At 34.6% G+C, this 27,158-nt stretch overlaps 1 protein-coding gene across 12 annotated transcripts in view; it reads right to left on the bottom strand.

Annotated features, from left to right (window-relative positions):
- The window catches only part of RUFY3 (RUN and FYVE domain containing 3), an 84,226-nt gene that overhangs the window by 7,353 nt on the left and 49,715 nt on the right, over nt 1-27,158 (bottom strand). For 5 of the 12 annotated variants that reach the window (XM_063107318.1, XM_063107319.1, XM_063107321.1 and 2 more), the window contains 14 exons: nt 24,624-24,797; nt 23,753-23,870; nt 22,822-22,923; nt 18,078-18,201; nt 16,794-16,855; nt 15,618-15,683; nt 14,195-14,264; nt 11,536-11,628; nt 10,153-10,236; nt 8,324-8,491; nt 7,636-7,733; nt 3,355-3,474; nt 2,201-2,297; nt 430-494 (listed from right to left, as the gene is read on the bottom strand). In XM_063107318.1, the coding sequence (XP_062963388.1) occupies nt 430-494; nt 2,201-2,297; nt 3,355-3,474; nt 7,636-7,733; nt 8,324-8,491; nt 10,153-10,236; nt 11,536-11,628; nt 14,195-14,264; nt 15,618-15,683; nt 16,794-16,855; nt 18,078-18,201; nt 22,822-22,923; nt 23,753-23,870; nt 24,624-24,797 (1,441 nt within the window). Of the gene's footprint in view, nt 1-429; nt 495-2,200; nt 2,298-3,315; nt 3,495-7,635; nt 7,734-8,323; nt 8,492-10,152; nt 10,237-11,535; nt 11,629-14,194; nt 14,265-15,617; nt 15,684-16,793; nt 16,856-18,077; nt 18,202-22,821; nt 22,924-23,752; nt 23,871-24,623; nt 24,798-27,158 lie in introns of those variants that run through there. The other 7 variants (XR_010024417.1, XM_063107327.1, XM_063107326.1 and 4 more) reach the window with 7 other exon arrangements.

Genomic DNA, 27,158 nt, shown 5'->3' with positions numbered 1-27,158 from the left:
TGTGCTCCGTTCTCTTGGGATACCAATTCAGTAAAGATTGAGAAATAAACCTTTAAGTGATAATTTGAGTTTGGGATTAATTAGGGAAGAGTCAGAAGACAGCCTGATTACCCTTCTTTCTTCTGAAATGGCATAATAATTTTTTTTTTTTTTGGTGTGGGTATTCCATATGAGGAACTGAACCCTTGACCTTGGTGTTACAAGGCTTTACTCTAACCAACTGAACTAACCAGCCTGCCCCCCTACTGGGTTTAATACATGTTATCTGGTTTATTATTTACTCACTTTCCCTTCAAAATGTCTTTCTGGCATATTAATCTTACAAGTCAGTGTCTGGTCTGTGTCAACGCCAATATATACCAAAAGCTCCTCCTTTCCCACCACCCAAAAATAACTTCATATCTTAGTTAATATTTGATTAACAAACACCTGTGGCTTTCTTCCAAGGGCTTTTTTAGTTTAACATTTTCCTCTTGAATTTTGTGCTTCCCATCCTGCCAAAAGAAAACAGCCCAATTTATTAATTATTCAGAATGCTAAACAATGATGTTGCAGATATTTTCTTCTGCAATGCCTTAGTTTGGGTATAAAGCTCAGTAGCTGTTTTATTGGTTTATTTATTTTTAAATTAGGGAAGGGCTCTAACTTTCAAGCATGTTTCCTCATTCTCTGCTCTAAGTAGTTTCTTCACTATTCTGATAGTTTGCAATAAAATTCCTAAGATTCAAATAAAATTCAGAAAATATCCTATTTACTTGCAAAGGATATAAGTTACCTATTAGGAAGATAGAATTGTTTTTTTTCTGACTGAGCTCTGAAAAATGGGCAAAATAAAGCATGGCCATATCCAGCAGACTGTGTAGTCCTCTGGACACTCAATTAAGTAGATGCCCCAATGCCACAACAACTTCTACAGCCTATGCAACTCAAGGAGTTTTCTACTCGGCGGGACCAATGTCAAGTTCCAAAGTGCATTTCTACCAATGCTCTCAAGCCCTGCTTGTGCAGCTTTTAGGGACAAATTCTCTCTGTGGCATACAAACACCCTGTTGCCTGCTTTGAACTGCTGTGTATCTGCTTCCAAAATGGGAATATGTGTTCTTAGACCACTTAAGTATCAAGAAAAAGAGGTCAATACAATATTACCCTCCTGGAAACCCCACTGCAGGGCAATTTGAGATTGAAAAACTTAAAGCTTCATTGGAAAAATTGGGTAAGATAGGCCAAGATTTTAAGTAAATCTCTGTAATCCCTTTAGATCTTATGTTCACTAAACTAACATAATAAAGATAGCATGCTACACAGAGTGGTTCTTTGCACACTTTAAATTATTTTAGTAATGGGTACTATATAATAAGTTTCCATTTACAATTCTTTTCTACTCTTCAGCAAATTAACAGCTCACTCTCTAGAAATTTTAAATAGGAAACTTATAAATTTGTCCTGCTTTGTTGCACATAATATGTACACAAATAGGCAATATTTTCCCTGTGCTTGTCTTTGATACAAAAAGTATTTAATGCTTTTCTGATTTCATTATTTGAAGAGGCTGGCTCCTGTTTTCTGGGTCCCAGAGATGATCTTACCCAACTTTAGCTCCCTCATCACTACAAGTGCCGGAGGTCTCTCCTTTCAAGACCATTCTGTAGAAATTTCTACTTCTGCTCTTTAAACCACATTACGTTACTTTGCTTTCCCCAAGCCTACTTCCCTCTCTTTCTGATTATTCTCAAGAGAAGATCGTGGAGTATACTCAAACTGAAATCCTCATGACTTTGGAAAAGGTATACAGAAGCAAATCCACATTTAAGGAAATTCTTTTAAAAGGGAAGTCAGGGTTGTAGAGGGATAATTATACCATATTATTAAAATTATTAGTCAGGAAAAGTCTAAGAAACACATATTTTTGTTAAGATATTTCAATAATCTTACTTTAAAAATTGAAAGGGAAAAGAGGGTCACTGGAAATTATGATTATTAAAATTCCCATTTTCATATGAAATTAAGTTAGAGAGCGTATCCTGGAGGTAGACTTGGACTCAAGCTTTCATCTGCCTACTACATCTCTGGTTTGTTATCTACATACTTGAGGCCACAGCAATTAGGTATGTGATCCATGAAAGAAAATTGACAGACCCATCAAGGTAGCCTCTAAAAATTAAATTAAGTAAATGAATGGGGGAATAACAAATATTACCACCTTGGGTTCTGGCTTCTGCGAACTCTTTCCTGTGATGCTCCTGCTGTTTTGTAACCTTCTTTCTTTTTCCTGTTTTAGTTCTAACTCAAGCTGGTTCCTGGGACAGGTGGGAGAGGAAAAGGATGAAAATCTAGATTTCTGTACTCGTATTCTCTAAAGAATGCCAAACCCTTTTCTTAAAGTTCAGTAATTAAATTTTAATATTTGATTAATAAAAAGTTACTAGACAACATATGGAACAACCATATGTTGTTCTAAAGCTTTAAAGTTCTAAAATACAATAAAACCAATAACACCAAGATACATAAAACATGTTTCATCTGTCTTAGAGGATAAAGAATGTACTTTAGGATCTCCCAATGCTGTCACCACTCTGAAAATCAATATTTAATATTAATTTTAATGAAAAAGAGTTGTGGACAATTAGTAGGATTTGCTATAACTGAAAGACAGTATTTATAAATTTTTGGCAAGATATAGTATGAAAGATCAGATATAGTTTCACTTCATATTAATTAGCTGGTCTTTCTTTACAATTATGTATTCAATCCCCAGTTACACCATCAACCATTAGTGTCTTTAGTAGCTATGTGCTTTATGTCCAAACAAAGTTCTATCTTTAGCACAGAAGTGAGTCTCATTTGAGTGATTATATAGAAGAATAGTTAAGGGCTTAGAGTTAGACAGGTTTTTAAATGATAATTTTGCCACTTATTAGCTTCACTGTGTGCATCTGGACACATTAAACCCCTCTACGCTTTAATTTCATCTGAAAGTGGGGGAAATAATAACACCTACTAATAGGGTTGATGTGAAGATATTAGGAGATTGCATGTGAAGGACTTTGTAAAGTATCTGGCATACAGTAAGAATTCAGGAAATGGCTAATATTATTATTAGTGTTGTGTTGGCTATTAATTACTATTTATCTGGGACCTTGGGCTCTAATTTCCTAATTCTTTGATCACAAAGGATGTCGACAGAATTTTGGGAATATTGATGTATGTGAAAATTTCTGAGTTCCAATTCCAGAGAAAGGACATTGCAAAGACATTGCTGAGGTGACTGGACATCATGAGGCCCCTCCTCCTCTTTCTGTCTAGCCTTAGAATTACCCATGGCCACCCTGTCAGCTCAAGCTGCCCTCTCTTCACCGCTGCCTGGTGAGCTCTTCCACTTCCAGCTGCAGACTGTTGATCTTGTCTCCGAAGTCCTGTTTGAAGAGCCGGTTGTCCAACTCAGCAGACTGGCGGTCTCGCTCAGCCTGGCGCAATCTGGATGTGAGCCATATGAACTTGTGATAAAAAACAAAAGCCATGGTGGGGAGGAAGACCAAGTTCACAACACAAAATAAAATAACCCAAGGAAGAAGGCAGGGAGACACAGACAGGAAAAAAACTTTGCAGGACACAGAGGAAGAAATTATGGGGGAAAATAGATGGACAAGAAACCAATTCTAAAGAAAAGCAAGATGAAGGTGAACCAGGCAGAGGAAAAGCTGATTTTCCACTTTTTTTTATTCTAGTACTACAGTTTACAGCCATTAGATGATAAACAACAAAACATCACTTTTTTAGAAAATCCATATCCAAAGCCAACCTCAAATACACAGTAATTTAAGTTAAATCCACCTATTTGCATTTTTTATTCCCTAATAGGTTTGGTACTTTGTATTTCTTTTTTACACACATAACTGGAACTTGCAAATGGGCAAACTACCTTCTTACATGTGGAGTTATAACATTTTTCTGGTCCTTTCCTCAGATCACGTATAATAAATCACATGACATTGTACGACAACCCTTACCCAGGCTTCGGGTCATTATATAAGGAAAAGCCTGTGTCATCGTTTGGCTGTCTCTTTTCCTTTTCCATTCCTACGAAGTGGTGTGTGACTAAGTGGACAAAGAACTCAGCACTGGAATGTGTAAGACTCCTGACCATATTCTCTGGAAGATTCTGACAGATGTTTTCTTCTAAACTTCTTATAACTTTGCACCTATAAAGAAGCATGTTTTAGAAGGAGAAATATTTGGGGCTTTATCTAATAGAATTTAGAAGCATGCTGTGTGTAGTCTTTAAAAAGTTTTATTTTGGTGTTTTTCACTCCTTTGAAATGCTCATAGAAAAGGTAGCTCATCACCACAACAGGCTGATGAAGATAAGAACACAGTAAGAGCTTTATTTATATAGGTGCAAAACTATAAGTAAGCTTAAGAGCACAGGATTTTCCATGAAGTTGGTCTATACTTATGTTCTTTGACTTTGTATTGGTTCAAGTCTATACAAGGGCCTGTAAAAGCACGCATAAACTCTATGTCACTCTTTTAATTCTGGTTTTACCAAGGAGAAGGTAAAGAATTTCAACAGCAAAAGGGTTATCTTTGTCCCCATCTAAGCAGCTGAAATGCTGCAAAGCATGCCAGAATGAGAAAGAAGAAAAAAACCCAAATATTTTGTTAAGACCTTTCGAAGGAATGAAGGCTTATGTAAAAGCTTGTCTCCCCAAATCAAAAGTCATAATAAAAATCAGAGTATTTATAGGATTATTTACAATGTAAAGCCTAGAAAGGGTTAGATCTGTGGTCACTTAGAAAAAGAAGCCCTGCTAATATTGCTTGTGGATACCTACTGGGATCATTATTTTTATACTACATAATAATAAAGAATATAAGTTTATCATTTATCTATTTCCTACTCTGAAATGTTTTTCTTAATAACGCTTTAATTAATAATTAAATTATTAATTTCTCAGAACACTTAGCAAATCCCCATCTAAACAAAAAGTAAGAGAAACTCCTAAGTAAATGTTTCCAGGTAAGGAATGACAGGCAGGAAATCATCACTCATGTCTATATCTTGTCCTCTTTACTCCAATAGGAAAAGCAAAAAGCAGGATAGATCTGAAAAATGTGTACAGCATTTTTTTTAATAGAAGAGGAGTGTTTTGATTAAAATTGTTCTCTCTGAAACCTAAATAGGGAGTAGAATTGCAGAAAAATGGCAGAGGTAGAAGAGGACAAATATTAGGAGGGTTTTCCCAAGCTTCCACATTATTATGTTATCATAAGTTACCTAATTACTAATTTTTCATCTATGTATTTTAAAGAAATGTAAGGACGCTGTTTTTTTTTTTCCCCCCAAAGTCACTAAGGCAAAAAAGTTGCAAGCAATCTCGGTTACTGAGAATAGAACGGTAGTGAAATACTAAGTACTTATCCTTGGCTTGGTGATTAATTTATACAAAAAAAGCAAAAAGGGGTCATGGCCTAAAAGACACAGAACTACTTTAGAAGAGTCCAAGTTCACATGGTAGTCACCTCTAGTTCATTACATCGCAATGGCAGAACAGGCTGCTGATACAGACATGAACAATGCACCTAGAATCTGATACTATCAAGGACAGGGTTGTAAAGGCATCATTAATATATGTACAGAGCTTCAATTCCCTAGGATTATTTTTACTGGTGTTTTTATTTATTGGTCAACTCAAAAATAATTTCTCAAAGTTTATTTGGCATTTAATTAGGAACTTATACCAAATTTTCTAACTCTGGGAAGGAAATAATAATAAGAAAAAACCCATCCTATATATCCAACTGTTTTTCTAAAAGTCCAACAAATTCGAAGTCAACTTGTGGTGACATTTTATATAGTCAGAGCTTAAATGTAATAACTTTCATATTTCTTCCTCTTACAATTAAGTTGTGATATCAGACTTGCAAAGTAACCAAATGTAAAATGCCTAATGATGTTTTGGGATCAGTTTATTTGCTACACTATTTAAGGTCTTTGCCTGTTTCACCAAATCCTTTTCACTAAATAAAATAAAAATGAAAATGGAGTGAAAGGAGAATGAAAAAAATGAATAAACAGGAAACACAAAAATAGCAAGAGAATAAGTCAGCTTAATGCTCAATGAGATAAGCCATTACGTTAGTTCTATCTGCTTTAAATACCAAGTCAAAAAATCATTGAAAAAGTCTGATACATTTCAAAAGCACAATTTATGAACACTAAAATCTATTTGTTAAATAATAAACATATAAATGCTTACGAGCAAGTACTTAGATAACTTTCTTTTCTGGGTAGACTGATATTTTTATTTATCAGCCATACCAGCGGTTTCAAGCTTATTTATTAATTTGCAATTAACTTTTAAGTTAACATTAATATGCATTGCTGTCCAGGATCCTTCCTGGTTAAGAACCACCTAAATAAAAGTAGTCACCCATTCATCCACTCATTCATACATCTACTGAATGAATGCTTTGTACAGTCAAGGCACTGTGATATATCCAACGAGGGAACTTAAAAGATTAGTGAACTAACCACAAGGAGCAAATGTATTGGAAGATAAGATACATATATAAAGGGCTACAAGTTAAAGCAGATGGTGAAAAGTGCCATAAGCGGTATGGATAGATATGGACATAAGGTCATGGGAATTCCAAGAATGACAGATCATTTCTAGCTGGGAGAAGGTATCAGAGGAAGCTCTGGGGAGACAGCATTTGAGCTTGAACATTAAAAAATGTATCTGAAGAAAAAGGGAATGGGAAGAGGAAGAACATTTGTAATTGATAGAACTATTAGGAAAGAAATGGATGGGAAAATGGGAAGCATGTCCAGGGACTATTAGTTTAGTTTTGTTCAAATACAAGAAGGGCGATGAGTGGGTGTTAAAGGTGAAAACATCGAACGACCTTGGGTGTTGAGCTGCATTCAGTCTTGAAATCTCAGTCATTTCTCCTGGCTGCTGAGTCACCAGGAAGAAAACAGAGTTTTCAGACAAACAGAGAAACAGAGTAGCATAGGGAGAAGATATGCTTTGGGCAGACTGAATTGTAGGTACCGGTGGGAGACAGCTGGGCAGAGTATGAAAACTCACGACTGGTCTCCAGGTAGAGGACTGAGCTGGAGACACACACTGAGGGACAGTGGATGCTACAGAACTATTCGGGAAAACGTACAGAGAAAAGGAAGATGGGAGAGAGGAGAGAAAGGGTTAAAGTTAAAGAAGGGAGAGAAAGGTCTAGAATAGATCCTCAGAGGACACCTCTCTTTCAGTACCCCTACATAACGGAGTACCAAAGTATTTAAAGATTTTGGTGATGAACAACAAAATCACAGAATTACAAATGTGTATTTAAAAATCCTTTCATCCTTGTAAGTATCCTTCCTTTAGCACATGACACTGAAATGGTTAATTAAAAGTTCAATGTTCAAAACAGTCAAGAAAGGCTGAAATTTCTTAGTGTTTTCAGTGACATTTTAGAGAAGAGATAAAATTTAATTGGCTTTCTTTCTACCAGCATATCTGATGTTAAGCTGGAAGAATTCATATACTTTGCATTTGCCAAATGCATAGCACATTCTCTTTACTCCCAGCACTGATAGCGTGATGTGTTTCATTAAAAAAACAGCACTTTTACCTTTGTTCAAGTTGTTTAATGGTAGCAGCCATCTGATTAGTCTTCTCTTCCAAACGACTGTTTAGTTCACTTTTCTGTTTTACTCCTAAGTCTGAACTCTGTTATGAAAAAGAATTATAAATGACCTATATGACATAAAAGCCTGAAATATTATCACACATGCTTTTTGAACCTTATGGTAAGTGAAAAATAGAGAAAAAGAAATGCTCATATAGTTGTATGAGGGGTCTTCAAAAAAATTCATGGAAAGATGTGTATTATCCTTTAGTTGCATTTTACCACAAATTTTTTGAAGTATCCTCCTATATCAGTTAATTCCCAAATGGAAAAAAAGCCAAAAAGCAATTTGTTTAAAATTAGTATTGTTATATGCAGCCTTACTGCAATATCATTAGATTCATCAGTTTGTCAGTTGTCATGTTAGGCTGAAAAGTAGAAACTATCTCATAGGATTAAAAAAGACCCCCATTCCCCTTTACAATGTGAAAAGTAGCCATGGTTTTTCAGAACAGCAATACAAGATCCTATGATTGTCTGATTCTTAAAGTGGTTTACTGGCAGCTAGCCTCAAAATGAGATGTGACTATTCCCTCTTGTATTTAAAGTGTGATTCTAGAGAACAAGAGGAGTGGAAGGAAGCCCCAGGATTTTAGAGAACGAGTGAGTCTATTCCTCACATTTCCCCTACCTGTAGCTTAAAGGCAAGTTCATGCTTGAGAGCCCTGAGGTCATCTAGCTGCTGTCGCAGAGACACCAGAGCATCCTGCTTCTCACAGACATCCTTCTCCAGCATCTTCATAGCCAACTCCATCTCCTGTCTCATGCTGATCTGGATCTCCAGTTCTTTTTCAACATCCTGCCCCCAAAGGTGAATAAATTGCTTATACTTTCTTTCCTCAACTAAGTATAAACCATAAATTTCACAGGAAAAGGTAAACAAAAACTCTCAGGTCTGAATATTCTGGCAAAATAGCTATAAGCTATCATTCATTTTCAGAGATTTAACAAAAAGAATAATATCAATAACATTTGCTCAATAATGTACAAATCTGAAAAACTTGCTAGGCCAAAGATGGTGCTATTTAAATATGTCTAAAACATGCACATACTTGAGGTACTTCATTAGACACCGAGACAACTGATGTCATATCCCATTACAGAAATTTATATAAAGTGTTACAGTAGTCAGCACAAAATAAAGCAGTTGCTATTCTCTTAAATTTAAATGTTGTTGATATATTCAAGATCCCAAGGAATCCAGAAGATACTCTGGGTCCCCAGAGTAACATCTCCATTACTAGGAATGGTCAATATAGCTGACTGAATTTTTACTGAATTTTAGCTGACTTAATTCACTTGACATGAAACGCTTTTGTTTCAACCATTATTGCTGCAACATTATTTGGATGATCAAAGATACAAATACCTGAGGTTCGTCTGCTTCTACATTGTGCCCAGGGCAATCTTATTGTGGTAAAAGGATACGAAAAATTTTAAGATTTTTATCATGTGCCACTTAACTGAGACTCCTGTGTTTACATGATTGGCATGATAGAAAATGAATCATACCACTTCTTAAAATGTTGACATATACTATTTCTAGGACCCTCCTTATAGAAAGTATTTTGAGATCATGCAGAAGACAACTGCTTATTATTTTGAGATTGTTAGAATAACATTGCTGTGTTTTCAGAAAACCTGACATTCTATTATACATTGTTAATTTGTAATAACTTTTTAGTACAAGTAATCACTACTTATTTTCAGACTTTTTCCTGTTCTTACAGACACTATGAGGGGTCCTTTTGTTTGTCATGCTATCTGAAATTCAGGAAGAGTTAATGTACTAATATCAGGGATTATTCATATATTAACACTAATAACTGAAAGAAAATATATTTCAAGAATAGTGTTCCTTTTCATAAATTCTTTGATATATTTTTCTATTTATATCTAAGAACAAGAATAAATTTAGAAATGACAGCTAAAAATAAAAGAGTATAATTCTATATTAATGATATATATTTAGTAACAAGAAGAAGAGCTGCCTCCTCCAAGAAAACACATCAGTATCATTGCAAGGGTGAGGACTAACGTAGGTGTGGGGATTGTATAGTTTAAAAAAGTAGGTTCTACGTACCTAATGTTCTTGTAATACAAACTATAAAATCAAACAAACAAACAAAAAGATTGGCAAAATCTTATTGCTGTTGAGAATACTCAGAAAAGGGACTGTGAAAGCAATACAGGGAAGGTGGGTTAAAAAGACTGAGTAACAGTTTTATGGGATCCATAAAAATTTTTTAGAGTACTACTGACATTCCTGATCTTGGTCTGTAAGATAAAAACTCTATGTAGGGGGCTGACTGGTAAGCTCAGCTGGTTAGAGCACAGTCTTATAATACCAAGGTCAAGGGTTCGGATCCCTGTACTGGCCAGCCGCCAAAAAAAACCCCCCCAATCTAAGTAGGCTGTTATCTTTTAATGACTTCCTTTTTGAACTTAAGCAAAGTTTACCAATCGCAATTGAGTCTCCTCCTTTAAATGCTTTCTTGCTTCACTTAGTGCTTGTCCTTCTGAAGTTCTGTCTTGCTTAGGACCCTTAAAAGATAAATAAAATAGAGCATATTCAAGGATTTAAATAATCTATACAGAATTAGCAGATACTAGAACTGCTATTTAGTAAGGAAAAATGATCATATCTAAGCAGGCATAACAATAAACGAAGACACTAAAGAAGTTGAAGAAGTCTAGTGAAATTTAAAAGGCTGAGCTAAAGTGGAGGTTTTCTGCCACTTTATTTAAAATCCTAAGGTAGGTTACCAAAACAGGTGGTGGAAGTTTTAAAATTCAGCCTCTAAAAATAACTAATTTTCACTGCAAAATATGAGATGGGACAAAGGTTTAAAAATGATTATACATTCATTCTCCAAAGATGTCACATCTGGTGTCGTCAACCATCCAGAGAGATCACAGTTAAAAATAAGTAGGTCATCAAAAAATTCTGGGCAGTCACATTTGTTTTCATGAAGTCCATGCATTAAAGTCAGGCACTTTACTCATAGAAAACTGCTTCAGTCCCCACTCAGAGCTACTTTTTAGGGACAATTTTAGTAACTGTGCATATTTGGATTCCTAGGTCACAGAAGATTAGAAACAAGAACATAAAAGTGGAGAGACCTTTCTAGAGATAGCAACACTAGCAGCAGTAAGAAGTAAGAGATTGCTAGTGAAATCATAAAAGGCAGGAAAAAAAACACCCACAGCAACCTGAATATTTACGTGTAGGTACTAGAAGCTCTATTAATTTCAACAGCCCCCTAAATTAGCACTGTTACAATTTAGTACAGAATTGCCAATGTTAATAATTATAACCCTCAGTCACCATAAAGGGCTAAATGTGTTAAATTAGTCCTCTAATTAAGAAAGCTTGGAATAATGCAATACACAGAAGGTTTATAAAAATTTGATTAGACATGTATAAAAAGTTTGGTGCTTTAAGGGATTAAGTTATCTAGAAAATCATTTATATGGTAACTCAGTGATACCAGATAAATGAGGTATCACTTCTTATAAAACAATAATATGGTGTAAAAATAATGGTATATTTAATGTAACAAATATAACAGTCAAATGCAGTACAAATCATTAGCACATAAAAACAAGAAACTGGAATAGACTGTTTCTTGAAGTCTCTAAACAGATATAGGTGGCTGTGAAGCCAAGAAGCATCTTGTAGGAGAAGTGGCATAACCCATTCAATTATGGAGTCTAAGTGAAAACAGTGTGCTTGATACATGCAAATGCTTGCTGCTTTCAACAGTACTCTAGAGACTCCCCCCTACCACTAACACACTGACATGCTCTCTATGAATATTTTATAAATCTAGTAAGATTAACCTTCCGATTGGATTCCAATATGTAGGAACTTTCCTCTTTAACTCGTTCCATTTCTTCTTGCAAGGTAATAATCCTGTTGTTTGCAACTGCGAGCTGTTGATAAAATTTTTAAAATCATCTTTTATTTTTCTTTTATTAACATGGTATAAGATAATTCATGATCTGCTAGGACATAATTTTCAGGCTTGGATATTCTTCAAAAGCAAGCAAGCTATAATCCAATAAAAATGTCTTATAGGGAACTTAGGAGAAATATTTTGAAAGTAGGTTAAATAAAAATAAAAGAAATAATTCCAAAGTTCTGACTTTAAAAGATGCTATTAAGCATTGAAGAGATTTTTCATTTCAGCACCTAAAAAATAAGGTAATGTTATTAGCAGTATATTGCTATGGGAAAACATTTATATCCCCATTCCATAGGAAGGAAAATTAAGGTGAAAACACTTTTTCCTTCTCTGCACCTACTAAACTCAATTACCCCCAGAGAATATGAAGGTGCATGAATGAGGCTGGGAGGAGGAACTAGCCAGGCTAGTCGGTCCCTTTTTATTGTCTCCTCACTAGCAGCAGATGCAGGTTCTGCTTGGTTCCTGTTCTAACATGGTAAGTACAGAGCAGCTAGAGCTCAGGCATGCTTTCTGGAGGCAGGCTGGGAAGCCCATTTCTTTCTCTGCTCCTCAGGCCTCATAATATGTAAAGAAGCAATTCTGGGCAAGTAGGGCCAATTCTTGGGTTCATTAGATCCAAGTTTGCCATCAGACAGATATTTAGTTCCAAGATCTCGATTTAAGAGAAACTCAGGAAAACTGATTATGGCTGCAGAGCTAAGTGGGCTTTCTAATTCAGCTTTACCAATAATAAAATGGATATTTATATCTTTATCTGCTTAATTTTTCTCATTTTTTCATACTGGTTCAGAACTTAGGAGGGGTAAAGAGGTCTGTTATTATTATTATTATTTTTACTGGATATCTTAAATCCAAAAGTAGAAATGAGAAGAAACAGAACTGATTAGCCTTATCTGCTCTCTAAAAAGTACACACAGTGCTTGCCTATCTCTAAAAGTTCAAAGCTTAAATGAATAAACGAATTTTGTTAGTATAATAAATCTAACTCAGGAAGACAAGTCTTGTGACTAAAAAAAATTAACAACTACATTTATTGAGTGCTTATGATATGTCAGGCACTGTTCTAGGCCCTTAGCATGTATTAAATTATTTAATTTACACAACATTTTAAAAAATATTATTACTATTATTCCCATTTTAAATGAAGTAAACCAAGGAATAGAGACTTAAGTAACTGGCCCCGGATTAGAAAGCTAGCAAGTACCAGAGCCAGGACATGAACCAAAGTAGTCTAGCTTTAGAGACCTTGCTTAATTGCTATGCCAGACTGCCTGAGTATAGTAGCAGCAGAACCAGAGTAGAAAATTTGTGCTGAATATTCCAACAGATTTGTGGGATAAGATACTAAGGGTCAGGGCCGGCCTGTGGCTCACTTGGGAGAGCGTGGTGCTGACAACATCAAGTCAAGGGTTAAGATCCCCTTACCAGTGATCTTTTCAAAGAAAAAAAAAAAAAAAGATTCTAAGGGTCATATCCATAAATTAAAGTTTTAATAACATATAATTAAGAATCTTCAACCAAAAATGAAGCCCATAGAGCTGAGAAATATAGAAGGCATTTTAAAATTATGACAATAAAAATGTTCATTCTGAAAAAAAAAAACAACCCAATTAAACAGCATCTTCCTGACTAGTGCTTTAGTTTGATTTTTTTTTTTAAACAAATTTATCCCACTGTATGTAACAGGATCATTATAATTAGAAATAGAGATGATAAACTCTTTTCCACCTGGATAATTTTATTTAAGATTTTTCACAGAAACATCTAATGCTATTAAAGAAAAATTCTGTAGCTTAAGTCTTTGGTAAGTTAGGAAAAAAATGTCTTTATTAATCAGAAGTAAAACATGAGGTTATTTTTCTGTTCTCATTTTATGGACTTTTCTAAGAGTTCACATATATATTCTTATCTGATCTTCAGAGAAACTGTGAGTTTGAAAGGGGAAGTATAAATACCCTCATTTGCTAGGGAACAGAGCCTCTTAGAGGTCAAGTGACTGACTTACTCAGGAGCACATGACATACGAGCAGGGATTACTGGTCTTCTGACCAGTGCTCTTTATTTTATCAATCTCACTGTCCCAAGGAGAAAATAAGGATGTGGCGGGGTGGGGAGCTGGCCAATCTGGAACACATAAATAAATGCCTGGCACATATAAATCTTTGTCTAGTTCGAGCACATAAATAGTGCCCAAAACGTTTACTGAATGAATAAACGATGAATATCATGCAATATGCTAAACATTTACTCTAGGCTAGCCCAAACAAAACATTCCCACAAAAGAAACCAGTATACTTAATGAGCCAGTCTACTGAGCCAGTGGTCTGATGCCTACATAGTCCAACTGGGTAAATGAGACCCCTGTGAGAAGCCCACTGGCGATTCTAGTCAGAACAAGGAGTTATGTGCTACAGAAAATATTATCTGAAAAATCAAGTCCTTCATTTCCAAGGTTACATAGAAATTATTGGTTCCACTAATGCACATAATTAAATTCTACTAGTCAATCAAAGAATTTCTAAAACACTTACCTCCTCTGTCAGTTTAGTGTTGGATTTTTCTAATGCATCTACTTTTGCCTGAAGATTGTTTACAGTAGCACTATCAAGAGAAAAAAAACCCAAAAAACCATAATAGTCTCTTTTGAAAAACAGAACAGTACCCTATAATTCCTTTTTAAACACCCATCACACTTATAATTCATTGTCTAATGTCCACAATTCTTGATAGACTTGTAGGCTCTAAGACAGCTTACAAAGGGCGGTGTCTGCCTTAACTGCTATATCTTTGGCACTGGAGTTTGTATTGAGAAAGTATTTGTTCAGTGAAACAAGAGAGCTAATTACTACACAATAAATTTTAAGACTTACCTATATATGATAATAATAAGTTACATAAATTAGGTGCTTAAATGCATCAAGCTCTCTTCTAAATTATTTTACTTGCAAAAAAAGAAAGTAAAAAAAAAATTGTTTTAATTGCAAAAAAGAAAGTAAAAAAAAATTGTTTTACTTGTATTATTTCACTTATTCCTTTTAACAACCCTATGGGCTAGTTATCAACCAATTACAGATAAAGAAACTAAGGCACGGAAAGAGTAAATAATAGTGTCATGTTTATACGTATTCCATTGTCAATTGTAACCATGACTTTGCTTGGCTAATATCTCCATAGTTCATTACTGTCATTATTGGTTCTTGGTCCCCAGAGAAAATATACTTAAATTGTTCTTGAATTTGCCAGCAACCAAGACTACTCAATTAATACTAATATAATCATATTACAGGTGTTACTTAAATTAAAAATGGCTTTCATATATAAGAGAACCACAATTAAGATATTAACAGATTTATCAATTATTCTTCTGAATTACTCAGCAGTCTTAGGATAACAAGAACCTCAAAGTACTTGAGAATACCACAGCTTCTGAATAGCTCTCTTCAGGAGACAAGGAACTGTTTCATGTTCTGGACAGTTCTGAAAATAGTGGGTGAGTATTTGGTAAATTAATAGTAGTGATGGTGAAGAGAGGGTAATTTAAAATTATCAATTCAGTGTATAAATGAGAAATGCAAGGAAGTAAGGAGATATGATTACTCTAAAGATACTAAAGTAATGAGTGGTTTACCCAAGGTCAGTCCTGAAATATGCATCTATCTACTGAGCCAAGAAGGCCACCAATTACAAGTGTATATGTCACATACTTTAAAATTCTTAACTGAATGTGTTTAGTTAATCACTAGAGTTATAATTACATACTAATCTTATATTACCTTTCACTAAAGGTCACCAAAACAGTTAAATGCCATCGATCCAGTGCCTAACTCAGTGCCTGACAAGCAGAAATTCTATATATATTTGTTGAGTATTGTCTGAATTTATCCTCTTTGCCCATTGTTTTATCTTTCCCTTCAAAAATCCCCAGTTAAGTAATATTATTTATTCATTCTTTACTTCAGATGTCTGTTGAGTTCTTCTACATAGTTCTTCTGGTCCAGAATTGCAGTAATCTGGCCATCTCTGGGGAGAAAAAAGAGAGGAAATAGAAATAAAATAAATAACATTAGAAATACCAAGATCCTCTCCTCCCCTCCACCCCCGCATTTTCATAAAACATGGGAAGAAAATTGTGGCACAGATAAACTCAACCAGAAGACAGACCTGATGTATAACCCCTAAACATATCAATAAGAAAGACTTGAAGTTTAAAATGAAAAACAAAACAAAAAACCCACATTAATAAAGGCCTTGTTATAACTTATAAACCATAATGACTTATATTATAGGTATGATGTTACAATCTATCAGAGGCATTTAAAGGACAAAAATTTTCTTCTTGCAAGTTAAGAGGTTTTTCAGCCACTAGTATTATTTACAGTAATAATTTTCAATTTGTCATAGGAATTGAATTAAGCTTACTCTGGTTCAATAGTTGTTCTCAAAGGCTGTATATTTGCCTTTAAGTGAGATATATTCAAAGTGAATGGTATAAAAGACTTTTGTAAAGATTAAGTGTTTATTCTTACATAAGAAAATAAAGTGTGGAAAAAGGAGGTTTGCTTCTAGAACCAGCTAACCTATAATAGGCAAAACTTAAACAGCCAGACTTTTCAGCAGAAAGACAAAATCAAGGCAATGAACTTGTACAACTACCAAAAGAACAAGTGATATAATCTTAGCTCATGTCCAAGGTTAAAAACATCAGACCAATTATGCATTCAACTGCTAAGTTTATAAAGGGTACAAGGTGCACTTCTGATCTCTAATTATTAAGTACCATAATGAATACTTTTTAAACTTAAGCAAATTGACAATGTAATCCCTCTGGTCAAGAAGATCATGTTTTCAAACACTACTTTAAGAGATGAAGAATTGAATTATTTTTATAAATTTTTGTTTTGTTTGCACCTAAACCACATAGCAGGAAAATCACTCAACTAAAAACCTTTTCATGGTTTAGCAGTAGGCACAATAGTGAGACATTTTTGGAAAGACTTTATTAAAGCAGTATCATCAGAAATTCTTTTGTTGAGTCTGTTAAAGCAGTAGTGCTGTATCCCTTAAATACTACCAAAGGAAAAAATATATTACATAAGAGAAAAAAAGAAATCTAATTTTCTTTGTACATACCCTTCACTACCTTTACTGCTGTTCCCATCCTTCAGATACATTGAAAAATCTATAACTCCAACCTACAGAGAGAATTTTTAAAATTTAATATAAAATGAGATAGTTTTCCAAAGCATAACACAATATCAGATAAGGAATACAAAACCTGTATAAATAAGGTTTAAAGTTTTTTTCTCTTTTGCTTTTTTCAGGTAATCTGCTACTGAATCCCTATTCACTTTTTGGAATAACTTTTTAAAAATTATAATTACAGAGTGAGGTGTTAACAACACCAAGCACCAAAGTCAAGGGTTTGGATCTCCATACCAGCCAGCCACACACACACACACACAAAATTATAATTATGAAAATAATGCACATTCCCTGTAGAAATTTCAGAAAATACAGATAAACAAAAAGAAGTAATATAAAATACCCCAAATCTCAACCACCCCAAGATGACCACCGCTAACATTCTCATACCTGTTCTTCCAAACTTTTCACTAATGCATGTCTTAATTTTTCAAGATTGCCATTTTATTATTCAGCTTATTTCTGTTTTAAAATCCAGATCAAAATATACTTCCTTTTTCATTTTCCCAGAATGAAATTTAACAGAAATTCATCAAAGCATTTCACACAGAAGGGGTGAGAAAATGTCATAGCTAAAGCAGCGGCTTTATTTATTGGGCAATTAACATGTGCTAGGCCCTGTTCTAAGTGTATTACATTTACTAACACCTTTATTCTTCACAATAACCCTGTTAAACAGATATTCGTTTTTATCCCTATATTACATCAAGGAATCTGAAGCACCAAGAACTAAGTAGCTCTAAAATATATTCAGGCAGAAAATGAGGAAGTCAGAATTTGAACCTAAGCGGTTTGGCCTCAGAAATTTTGCTCTTAACTCTTACGCTATACTGGCTTTTAGTATATGTTTTAGTGTATATGTGTATTTATACTCTCATTCACACACACACACTGCATATACATATTTAACAGGGATCACAGCCAAGAATTTGGAAAACATTTATAATGCATAAATGAGCCAAGTTGGAAGAAAAAAACAAATATTTTATATTCTCATTGAAATGAAAGGAAATCCTAGAGGGTACTTCAGAAAGTGTGTGGAAAAGTAGAATTAAAAGATAATACACATCTTTCCATGAACTCTTTGAAGACCCCTTGTATTTATGACTCACAGAATTTCCTCTAATTTGGTTGATATAATCTAATCAATACAAATTCTTAGATAACAGAATTCAGAGTGACACCATTGGTAACTGAGTATCTTTTCCATACCTGAGAGTCCAAATCTTCTCCTTTCATACAGAAATTGGCATCAATGACATTCAGACCCACCAACAGACCAGCAATTATGGCTCCTTCTTCTTCCATCATGAGGGCATTGGGTTCATAGAATTCACTGTAAGAGAAATCCACAGAATTCTGTACTGTTAAAACTTGAAAAATCCAATGAAATAATCATGAGAGGAAAAGAAAAATGTTTGCCCCACAGTTGAATATGGTCATCTACAATAATGGTGAAAAGGTAAAACAAAGAAAGGCTAAAATAAATTATTTTAGATAATAGGTGCATGAATAGAGTCTTTAGATAATAGATGCTTTGTCTGAAAGAAATATGATCAAATACTGTGGTTGAAGTGAGTATTCAGACTTTTATGCATATTTGTATTTGTGACACACCATGGGATAATTTTGCAATCTTTTATGCACCTTAAAATATTTGGTTTGTTTTTTTAAAAGTTTCTCTTTTTTCTGATTTACATTATTTTTAACACTATTTAAGCACAACATTCCTTAAATGTAGTGAATAAACATTTAAAAAATGTGAACTGTTGAATCACATATATTCATTTTTGACTAATTAGCAAAATTTGCCTAATAAGCAACGTGCATAATAGGATGAAGATGACTTAAAAATTTTAAGGCATCATTTTCTTTTATTGTTTAATAAAATCTGTTTTCATTACAGAAAAAAAAAAAAAGCAAGCAAAAAGACACACACAGAAAACTTACAATTCTACTCACTAATGACCTGTTAAGACCTTGATATATAACCTTTCAGATCATTTATGGAGACATATACATATTTTTGAGAGATACTAAAAAGGGATTATACCATTAACTTGAATTTTTTTGGCTTAACAATACTATTTCAATAGATAATTCTTTAGAATTTCATTCATACTGGTTTTATAACATACCACTGTATGGATGTATTAGGCATTATTTACCCAAAACTTCCTTTTTCTTACCCAATCACTCCCCGAGGAACAGTTAGGCTGTTTTTGGCTTTTTACCACTACAAACCTTATGGGCATGTATAACAGGTGGAAAATGACTTAGGAAGAAAAAACAAAAAAGAAACAATGTACCTCAAAAATTCTGAATGGATAAAGACTCTTGAAGACCCATAGATGACTGAATACTGCTTCATGATGCATCCAAATTACTCATACACAAAAAACCCAGTGATGTACTTTTACAATACAATCCAACAATCACGCTCCTTGGTATTTACCCGAAGGAGCTGAAAACTTATATCCACACAAAAACCTGCACATGGGTATTTATAGCTGATTTATTCACAATTGCCAAAACTTGAAGCAACCAACATGTCCTTCAGTAGGTGAATGGATAAATAGACTGTGGTACATCCAGAAAATGGGATATTATTCAGCACTAAAAAGAAATGAGCCATCAGCAACAAAAACACATGGAGAAAACTTAAATACTTATTATTGAGTGAAAAGAGAAAGTCTGAAAAGGCTACATCCTGTATGACAATCTGGCAAAAACCATGGAGACTGTATAAGGATCAGTGGTTGCCAAGGGTTGGAGGAGGAAGGGTTGAACAGGCAGAGCACCGAGGATTTTTAGGGCAGCGAGACTATTCTGTATGATACTACAATGACATATGGATACATGCCATTATACATTTGTCAAAATCCATAGAATGTACACCACCAAGAATGAACCCAAACGTAAACTATGGAGATAATGATGTGTCAATACAGGTTCATCTGTTGTAACAACTATACCATTTTGGTGTGAGATGTTGATAATGGGAAAGGCTGTGTATGTGGAGGGGCAGGGGTATATGGGAAATCTCTGTACCTTCTGCTCAATATTACTATGAGCCTAAAACTGCTCTGAAAAATAGTCTGTTAAAAATTTTTTTAAACCAAAATAACAGCCATCCCTCCATAACTTGAAATATTCATTTTCAAGTATTGACATCATGATGGACACATCACTGCAATCTATTTGCTTTCAACGCGAAGTCACCTGGCACTATTCAAGGTCAATTTAAATCACTAGTAACAACCAAAACAATTCACTGATCTTAGTTTCTTGTTTCTTTTCTGATTCTCTATAAATATTAGCAAATGGTAAAATAATTGAAAAATAGCACATGAATAATCTGCAAATTTATCATATCTCTCAATAAATGATCACATGCTATTTTTGTTCTTTGACAGCTTCTGAAGGAAACTGAGTAGAACTGGAATGAACAAAGTTCTTTAACATTTTATTCGCCCCAAAGTCTGACCTTGAAAATTGTTTAGATACCTGCTGAGAAGGTGAGCAAGGCTGTATTCCAACATTACACATTTCAAGCATTCAGTTCACAAAATATCAGACTATGAGCTCCTTGATGGTACCAGATGACACCTTAATTTTTTTAACTCGATGTTTTATATATATATAGAAAAATATACATACTCTAAGTATACTATAGATTGATTTTACCTATATTAGAGCTTTATATAAATGGAATCAGATAGTAGTAATACTCTTTTGTGTCTGGCTTCCTTTATGCAATACTTTATTTGTGAAATTCATACATATTGTTGCACATAGTTGTAGTTTGTGTGTTTTCACTGCTGGATAGTATTCCATGGTAGGAATATACCACAACGTATCCATTCCATTTATTGTTCATAGACATTTGGGTTGTTTCCTGTGTAGGCAGGCTATGGTGCTTTTCTAAACACTACTGCCCATGTTTTTTGGTACATATACCCATGCATTTCTGTTAGATATACCTAGGAGGGAAATTGCTGGGTCAAAGTAAGTGAAGCTATGTGTAAAGAACTATTCTGCCTGGTTCACAAGACTGAATCTTTTTACTCTGGTGCTCTGCTGGGCAATGAGCTAATTCTTCAGACCTCACTTACAACTACGTAATTTTGATCAAAGGCACTCCCCTATAGGTACCTGTAGCTTGAACATTAGACTCTACACCACTTCAAGGCTTGACCCCTGAAAGGCTGAGCCCTCCCTTTGTGGAAATATATAAGCTTCCCTGAATGGTTCCTATTTCTCTTTTTCATAATTTGTTCAATTTTCTTAGGCAAAAAAGTTGCAATAAATAGCATATGTAGCTGCAATAATATCAAAACAATGGCCCATTAGGATCTGCAGTGCAATTCCTTGTAAAAACTAGGTTCCTGGAAAACACAGCCATTTCTTTAAAATTTTTGTTACTTGTTCTTCCTCTTATATTATTTCTCAGAGGCAATCTGATATATTTGAATTTCTTTTGGTAAATTTTAATGACCTATAAAGTATATATACAAAAGTACACAAATCATATGATACAGCTAGATATATTTTCATAAGGAGAACATACTTGTGTAACCAGCACCCAGATTAAGAAGTAGTATGTTACCAGAACCTCAGCAACCACCTTGTGCCCTCTTTTGCTCCCTACTTACTACCCTACCCCCTGCCTGGCCAACAGTAGCTACTTTCCTGATCATCATAAAATATTGGTTTTGTATGTTTCTGATCTTTATATAAATGGAACAATACACAATATATACAGTGTCTTATTTATTTTGCCCAACATTATACGTTTGAGATTAATCCATGTTGTTGTGTGTAGTTGCTATACAGTATTTCATTTTATGAATGTACTACAATTTACTTCTTCACTCTACAGAGAATAGACGCTTCGGGGTCCATTACAAAACATCTGGGGCTATTACAATCATTGTAATAGATATGAACATTCTTGTTCATGTCTTATTTGGACATTACTATATATTTCTATTAGATATAATAACTAGAATTACTGTGTCATAAGGTATGCTTAAGATCAGCTCTAATAGATAATTCCAAACAGTTTTCCTAAGTTTCTGGACCAATTGACTCTCCCATCAGCAGAACATTAAACCTATTTCATTCATATCCTCACCAACACTCGGTATTATGTCTTTTAGATTCTAGCCATTTTGGTGAGTGAACAGTGGTTCAAATTATTGTTTTGATTTGCATTTACATGATGACCAGTGGAACTGGGTATCTTTTTATATGTTTACTGGATATTCTGATTTCCTCTTTTGTGAAATACTTGTTCAAGACTTTTACTTGTTTTTAAATTTGCTTATCTGCATTTTCTTTACTGGATTGAAGGAGTTCTTTATGTGCCCTGAATATGTATCCTTTGTTGAATATATGTATTACATATTACAAATCTCCTTTCACTCCATATTACAAATCTCCTTTCACTCTTAATCTTAAGAGCATCTTTTGATGAACAGAAGTTCTTCATTCTAATGTGGACCAATTTATCCATTTTTTCCTTTACAGTTAGTACTTTTAAGAAATTTTTGCCTGCCTTATATTTTCTTCTACAAGTTTTATTATTTTGCCTTTCACACTTGTATCTATGATACATCTGAAAATGTTTTTGTGCTGTATTTGAATTTAATAATACATGTCAATGTCTTGTGAGCCTGGGGCACATGCTAAAGTGTCAAAGCCTCTCCTGTTTTCTGGAGGAGTTATGTTTTGGCCTGCCCTGCAAGGGACCACATACATGCCATGGTGACAGACAGGACACATATTATATAAAACAGCCATTCAGGAGTATGTGTATGTGAAGTGTGGGAGAAAGTATGAGTGAAATTGTCACGAGTCAACTGTTTCTGACCTACAAAAATGGCAAATTTGACTTTATATGATGTAGAACATATCAAGTAAAGAAGAAAGTTCAAGAAGAAGGTGTCCATACCTGAGAAGTTCCTTCTTATTGATCAAAGCTTTCATATATTCTGAAAGTTTCTTTTGCATTAATGCCAAACGAAGCCAGGCTCTTCCTCTGCCTACGGGTGTCCTACAAAAACACAGAAACCAAACAACTAAAAACATAACTAATAGAGCGGGGCTACAGTCGAACAGATTCACTTACTCTTCCTAATGGTCTCCAGGTGTAATAAGCACACTGAAGTGCTCTTCATGGCCTCTCTCATCACATTACTATGTAAGGAGCTCTGTATGGGCTAGTGGACCCCAGGGTGTGTTTGGAACAAGTGCTCTTGCAAAGAAATTAATTACTGAATGTCACTATAATCTGAATAAAAGACCTATAGACGGCCCAATTGAAAATATGCTATCAGATTAGTATTGGTAAATCCTCTTCAGCTTAGTGTGGATCATGTAGGTACCCAAACACTAATGTGGTTGTAGGCAATTTAGGCCTCTATCCGATTAAAATTAAACCAATCTCATTTGAGAAGGTGATCACTACTTTTTTTCAAGTTCTGAGGCAGGCTGTAGGTGCCAGTTCCTGAGGTTCACTTGACAACTGTTTTAATCATGGCTCTCAAATCTTATTGAACACATTCTTTTTCCTAAGACAAGTCTGGCATGCCACCTCCCTAGACTGAATTTCTTGAGTCTCATTAACTGATTTTCCCAAGTGCTTCAAAAAATAAGGAAATGATTGGTATTTCATAATAAGACAAGCTCTCTTAGATGGCACACTTTTCTTAATATTCCACATACCAGTTCTCTCATAAACGTGCCTTATTCATAATGACATTATACACTTGGATTGTTATGAAATAAATTGTTGTGGACATCATTATCTTTAGTCTCACTCTTTAAGGAGAAAATTAATAAGAAAATTGTTCCTGAAAAACAAAATTCAACCTTAGACTTACTTAAGTCCCGGAAGATCTTTAACACTTGCTGTTATCTCTGCAGCTTCTGGAACAAGCTTTTCTACCAGTTCTAGAGGCCCCCAGAAAGATTTATTTTGTCCAAGAAAAGTTTTCTTGGCTAAGACAACAAAAACAAAGCAATATTTTAATATTCTCAGCACATACACACACACATACACACACACACTTCTGTCCTATCTACTCAATGTCCCTTTCAGGGACCAATCCTAGGTTATTAGACGGTTTTAAAATTATTTGTTCTTTCAGAACAGATAACATTTTATGAAAATAAAAACTCTCCACTTTCTAAGACTCAGTCCTTCCTCTTTCAGGAAGAATTTGTGGCCTAGCCTTATAATATAATAAAACATTTTAACAACATAGTACTTAAAACTATGTGGTATTAGTTGAAGAAAACAGTCTAACGGAAAAGGATATGTAATCCAGAAACAGGTTATGGAATATTGGGAAGGGAGGAAAAAAGGAACCAAAGGTGAAAAAGACCAGGTCCTGCCCTCAAAAGCTTACACTGTAGTGGAAAGTACTGAAGCCAAGTCAGAAGACCTGAGTTCTAGCACCTGCTCTGCCCCAGCTCACTGTGTGACCTGGGGCAAGTCATGACCCACTGTAGGCAGGCCTACTTCCATCTTTCACACAGAACTGCCATATTAGACTCGATTGTTATAAAGGCTGTTTCAGCTCTAACATTTAATAATCAGTATTTTTTAAGCCCTAAAAGTCCTTTAAGTCAACCATCACGCTGCTCCCATTGAGGCTGCATTCCAATGAATTAACAGACTCCACAAAGAATGCTTTCTTCTTGAAAAAGTATTGTTACCGTGCACATTTGCATGTTGAGGACATGGCCTACCTTTCAAGCCATGTTTCAGACAGTGCTCCATCACGACGAAGAATTGCTGGAGAGGTGCATAATCAGAGTCTAGAGTCCTCCCCAGGTTCAGAGCTGATTCGATCAACCCCTTGATACTCAGCTTGGCCATATTCATCAGGTTCATGCGTTCATTAGCCATGAGATAATTAGGATCTGCAGCCAGAGGGGAAAAGGATGAAGCCTGGTTACTGGAAATAGCACATTTTAAAATTCAGTATATTTCACTATTGACAATTGCATTGATAATATAAAAGCAATAGTGGGTCAGATTGTTGGTGCCTTGTTAAGAAGCAAGGAAGTGGCACCACACCAAACTATATTAGTTGTATTCTTCTCCACCATGTACTTGCTGTGAAAAAAAAAAGATCCAAGTTTCTCTTAAGAATATCCTTGACGCAACACCAATGTCAAGGGTTCGGATCCCCTTACCGGCCAGCCATACGCACACACCAAAAAAAAAAAAAAAAAAAAAATCCTATCCTTGATAAAGCAGTAAAAATTATTTATCTTACTAAATTTCAAGACTTAAGTACAGTTTTTTATTTTTTTATTTTTTATTTTTTATTTTTTTATTTTTATTTTTTTCTTTAAACCAAGATTTTAATAAATTAATAGAAATATGAAGTGAGAGAATAGAGAAATATATGAGGTGAGTATTGATGATAACTATCAAAACATATAAATATATAAGGTAAATGTTCATATACTACTCAATAATTGATTAAAACAGATGAACTGATAATTGATACAGAAGGAAATACAGACTATTGATGAAAGAAGACAGTGTTGTGGTTAAGAGTCCAGAATCTGAAACCAAAATGCTTGGATTTGAATTACAGCTTCACCCCTGAGGAGGTGTGTGACCTTAGGTAAGTTACTTAAATTCTGTTTTCTCATAGGCAAAATAGGCACAATAGTAGTACCAATTAAGTACAGTTTTTTAATATTCTCACCACCACCTCTGCCACCATCTTAACCTGGGTGCCCATCATAGCTCACTAATTTTTTTGTTTTGTTTCTTTTTCTTTTTGGTGGCTGGCTGCATAACTCACTATTGTACAATCTTGACACTGGTCTCTCTGCTTCCACTCTGGCCAGCTCCCCACCCCCATTCTTTACAGAGTTTGTGAAGTGATCTGAAAATAAAGCCAATGTGGACAAAAAGGATAAAATGCTTAAGCAATCTTTGTTCCAAGTATATTATTAGCATTATTAGTATTTATAATAGTTAACATTATTATTTAATCTAAGCATTAGTATTATTAGTATAAGGCAATACTGGAACTTATACAACTCCCAAATTTTTAAGACTTAGCATAGAGTACGTGGCTCTCATCAGCCAGACAGATAAGCTATTTGAGGAAAGGGACTAAACACCACATTCTGTTCTAAGTGACAAAACTCAGAACAGTCTAGACACTCACTACCTTCATGTCTTGATGCTTACCCTGAGCCAGACATTGGACTGCTTCTTGCAGTTATGATCTCACATGCTTCTTACTTCATGCTGTGAGACAGTTACCACAGAATGATTTTATAGGGAGGAAAAATGAGACAAAAAGTAAAGTCTCAACTGCTCTGACCCAAGTCATTGTGTGACCTTGGACAAGTCAGGTCCCATTCTAGGTCTATCAGATAGATGTAGCTAGCCCACGGACACAGATTAGTGATAGAGCCAGAATCCAGACCATTTGTCTGATCCAAACTCTGTACTCTTGACCATTGTAATCCACCTACAAATGAATTTATGACTCCAAGTAATGTTTATCCTTCCCTCCTCCTCACCATTCTTTTATACGATTAACTTATTTAATTCTCATTATTATCATTTAAGTATTCTCCCTTCTTTTCCCTAACCTGAAAAGGTGCTCAAGCAGGTCCATAACAGTTAAGTGGTCCAAGGTCAAACATTTCAGAAGTGGCAGAATTTGGACCTACATCTGCCATGAAAGCTAAGGCTCTTTCTACTATGCCTTGTGTCTTCCCAAATATCAAATATAACAAATTTCTATTAAAAACTAAAAAAGACCTAGAGCTCTATGAAATATTTTACTCCTCCTTAGGAAGACTAAAAGTACTAATAAAACCATGCTTCCATATTACAAATAAGCCACTTAAAACAGATATTTTATGCAAACTGCCCCAAGTAATTTTCTTCACATAATGTTTTTATTTGTATCTGCTTTCACAGTTAGAGCAGAAGCAAATGGCCAATTCTAATTTAATTTTCTTCTCTGTTAAGAACTTACATATTTATAGTTTCAACTCTACAGATCACGGTTTATTGTAGTGTTCTCTGAGGTAGTATTTTTAGAGAAATACTTTAGATGAAAATCAGAATTGGCATATATTACCATTAATTCTTGCACACCAACAAATGTTTTAGGGTTACGTCTCAAATGTGGCTCCTTTTGTTCACGGTAGATCAACTTGTCAAGGATAGAATAAGCTCATAAGGGGATAGTGAAAAGACTACCTCCTGAAAAACAGCCATGAAGAACAACTTTACCAGAT

The sequence above is a fragment of the Cynocephalus volans genome, chromosome 9 (genome assembly GCF_027409185.1).
Source record: "Cynocephalus volans isolate mCynVol1 chromosome 9, mCynVol1.pri, whole genome shotgun sequence".
Classification (NCBI taxonomy): Eukaryota; Metazoa; Chordata; class Mammalia; order Dermoptera; family Cynocephalidae; genus Cynocephalus; species Cynocephalus volans.
The sequence above is the reverse complement of the archived record's forward strand: the minus strand, read 5'-3'. Positions and strand labels throughout refer to the sequence as shown.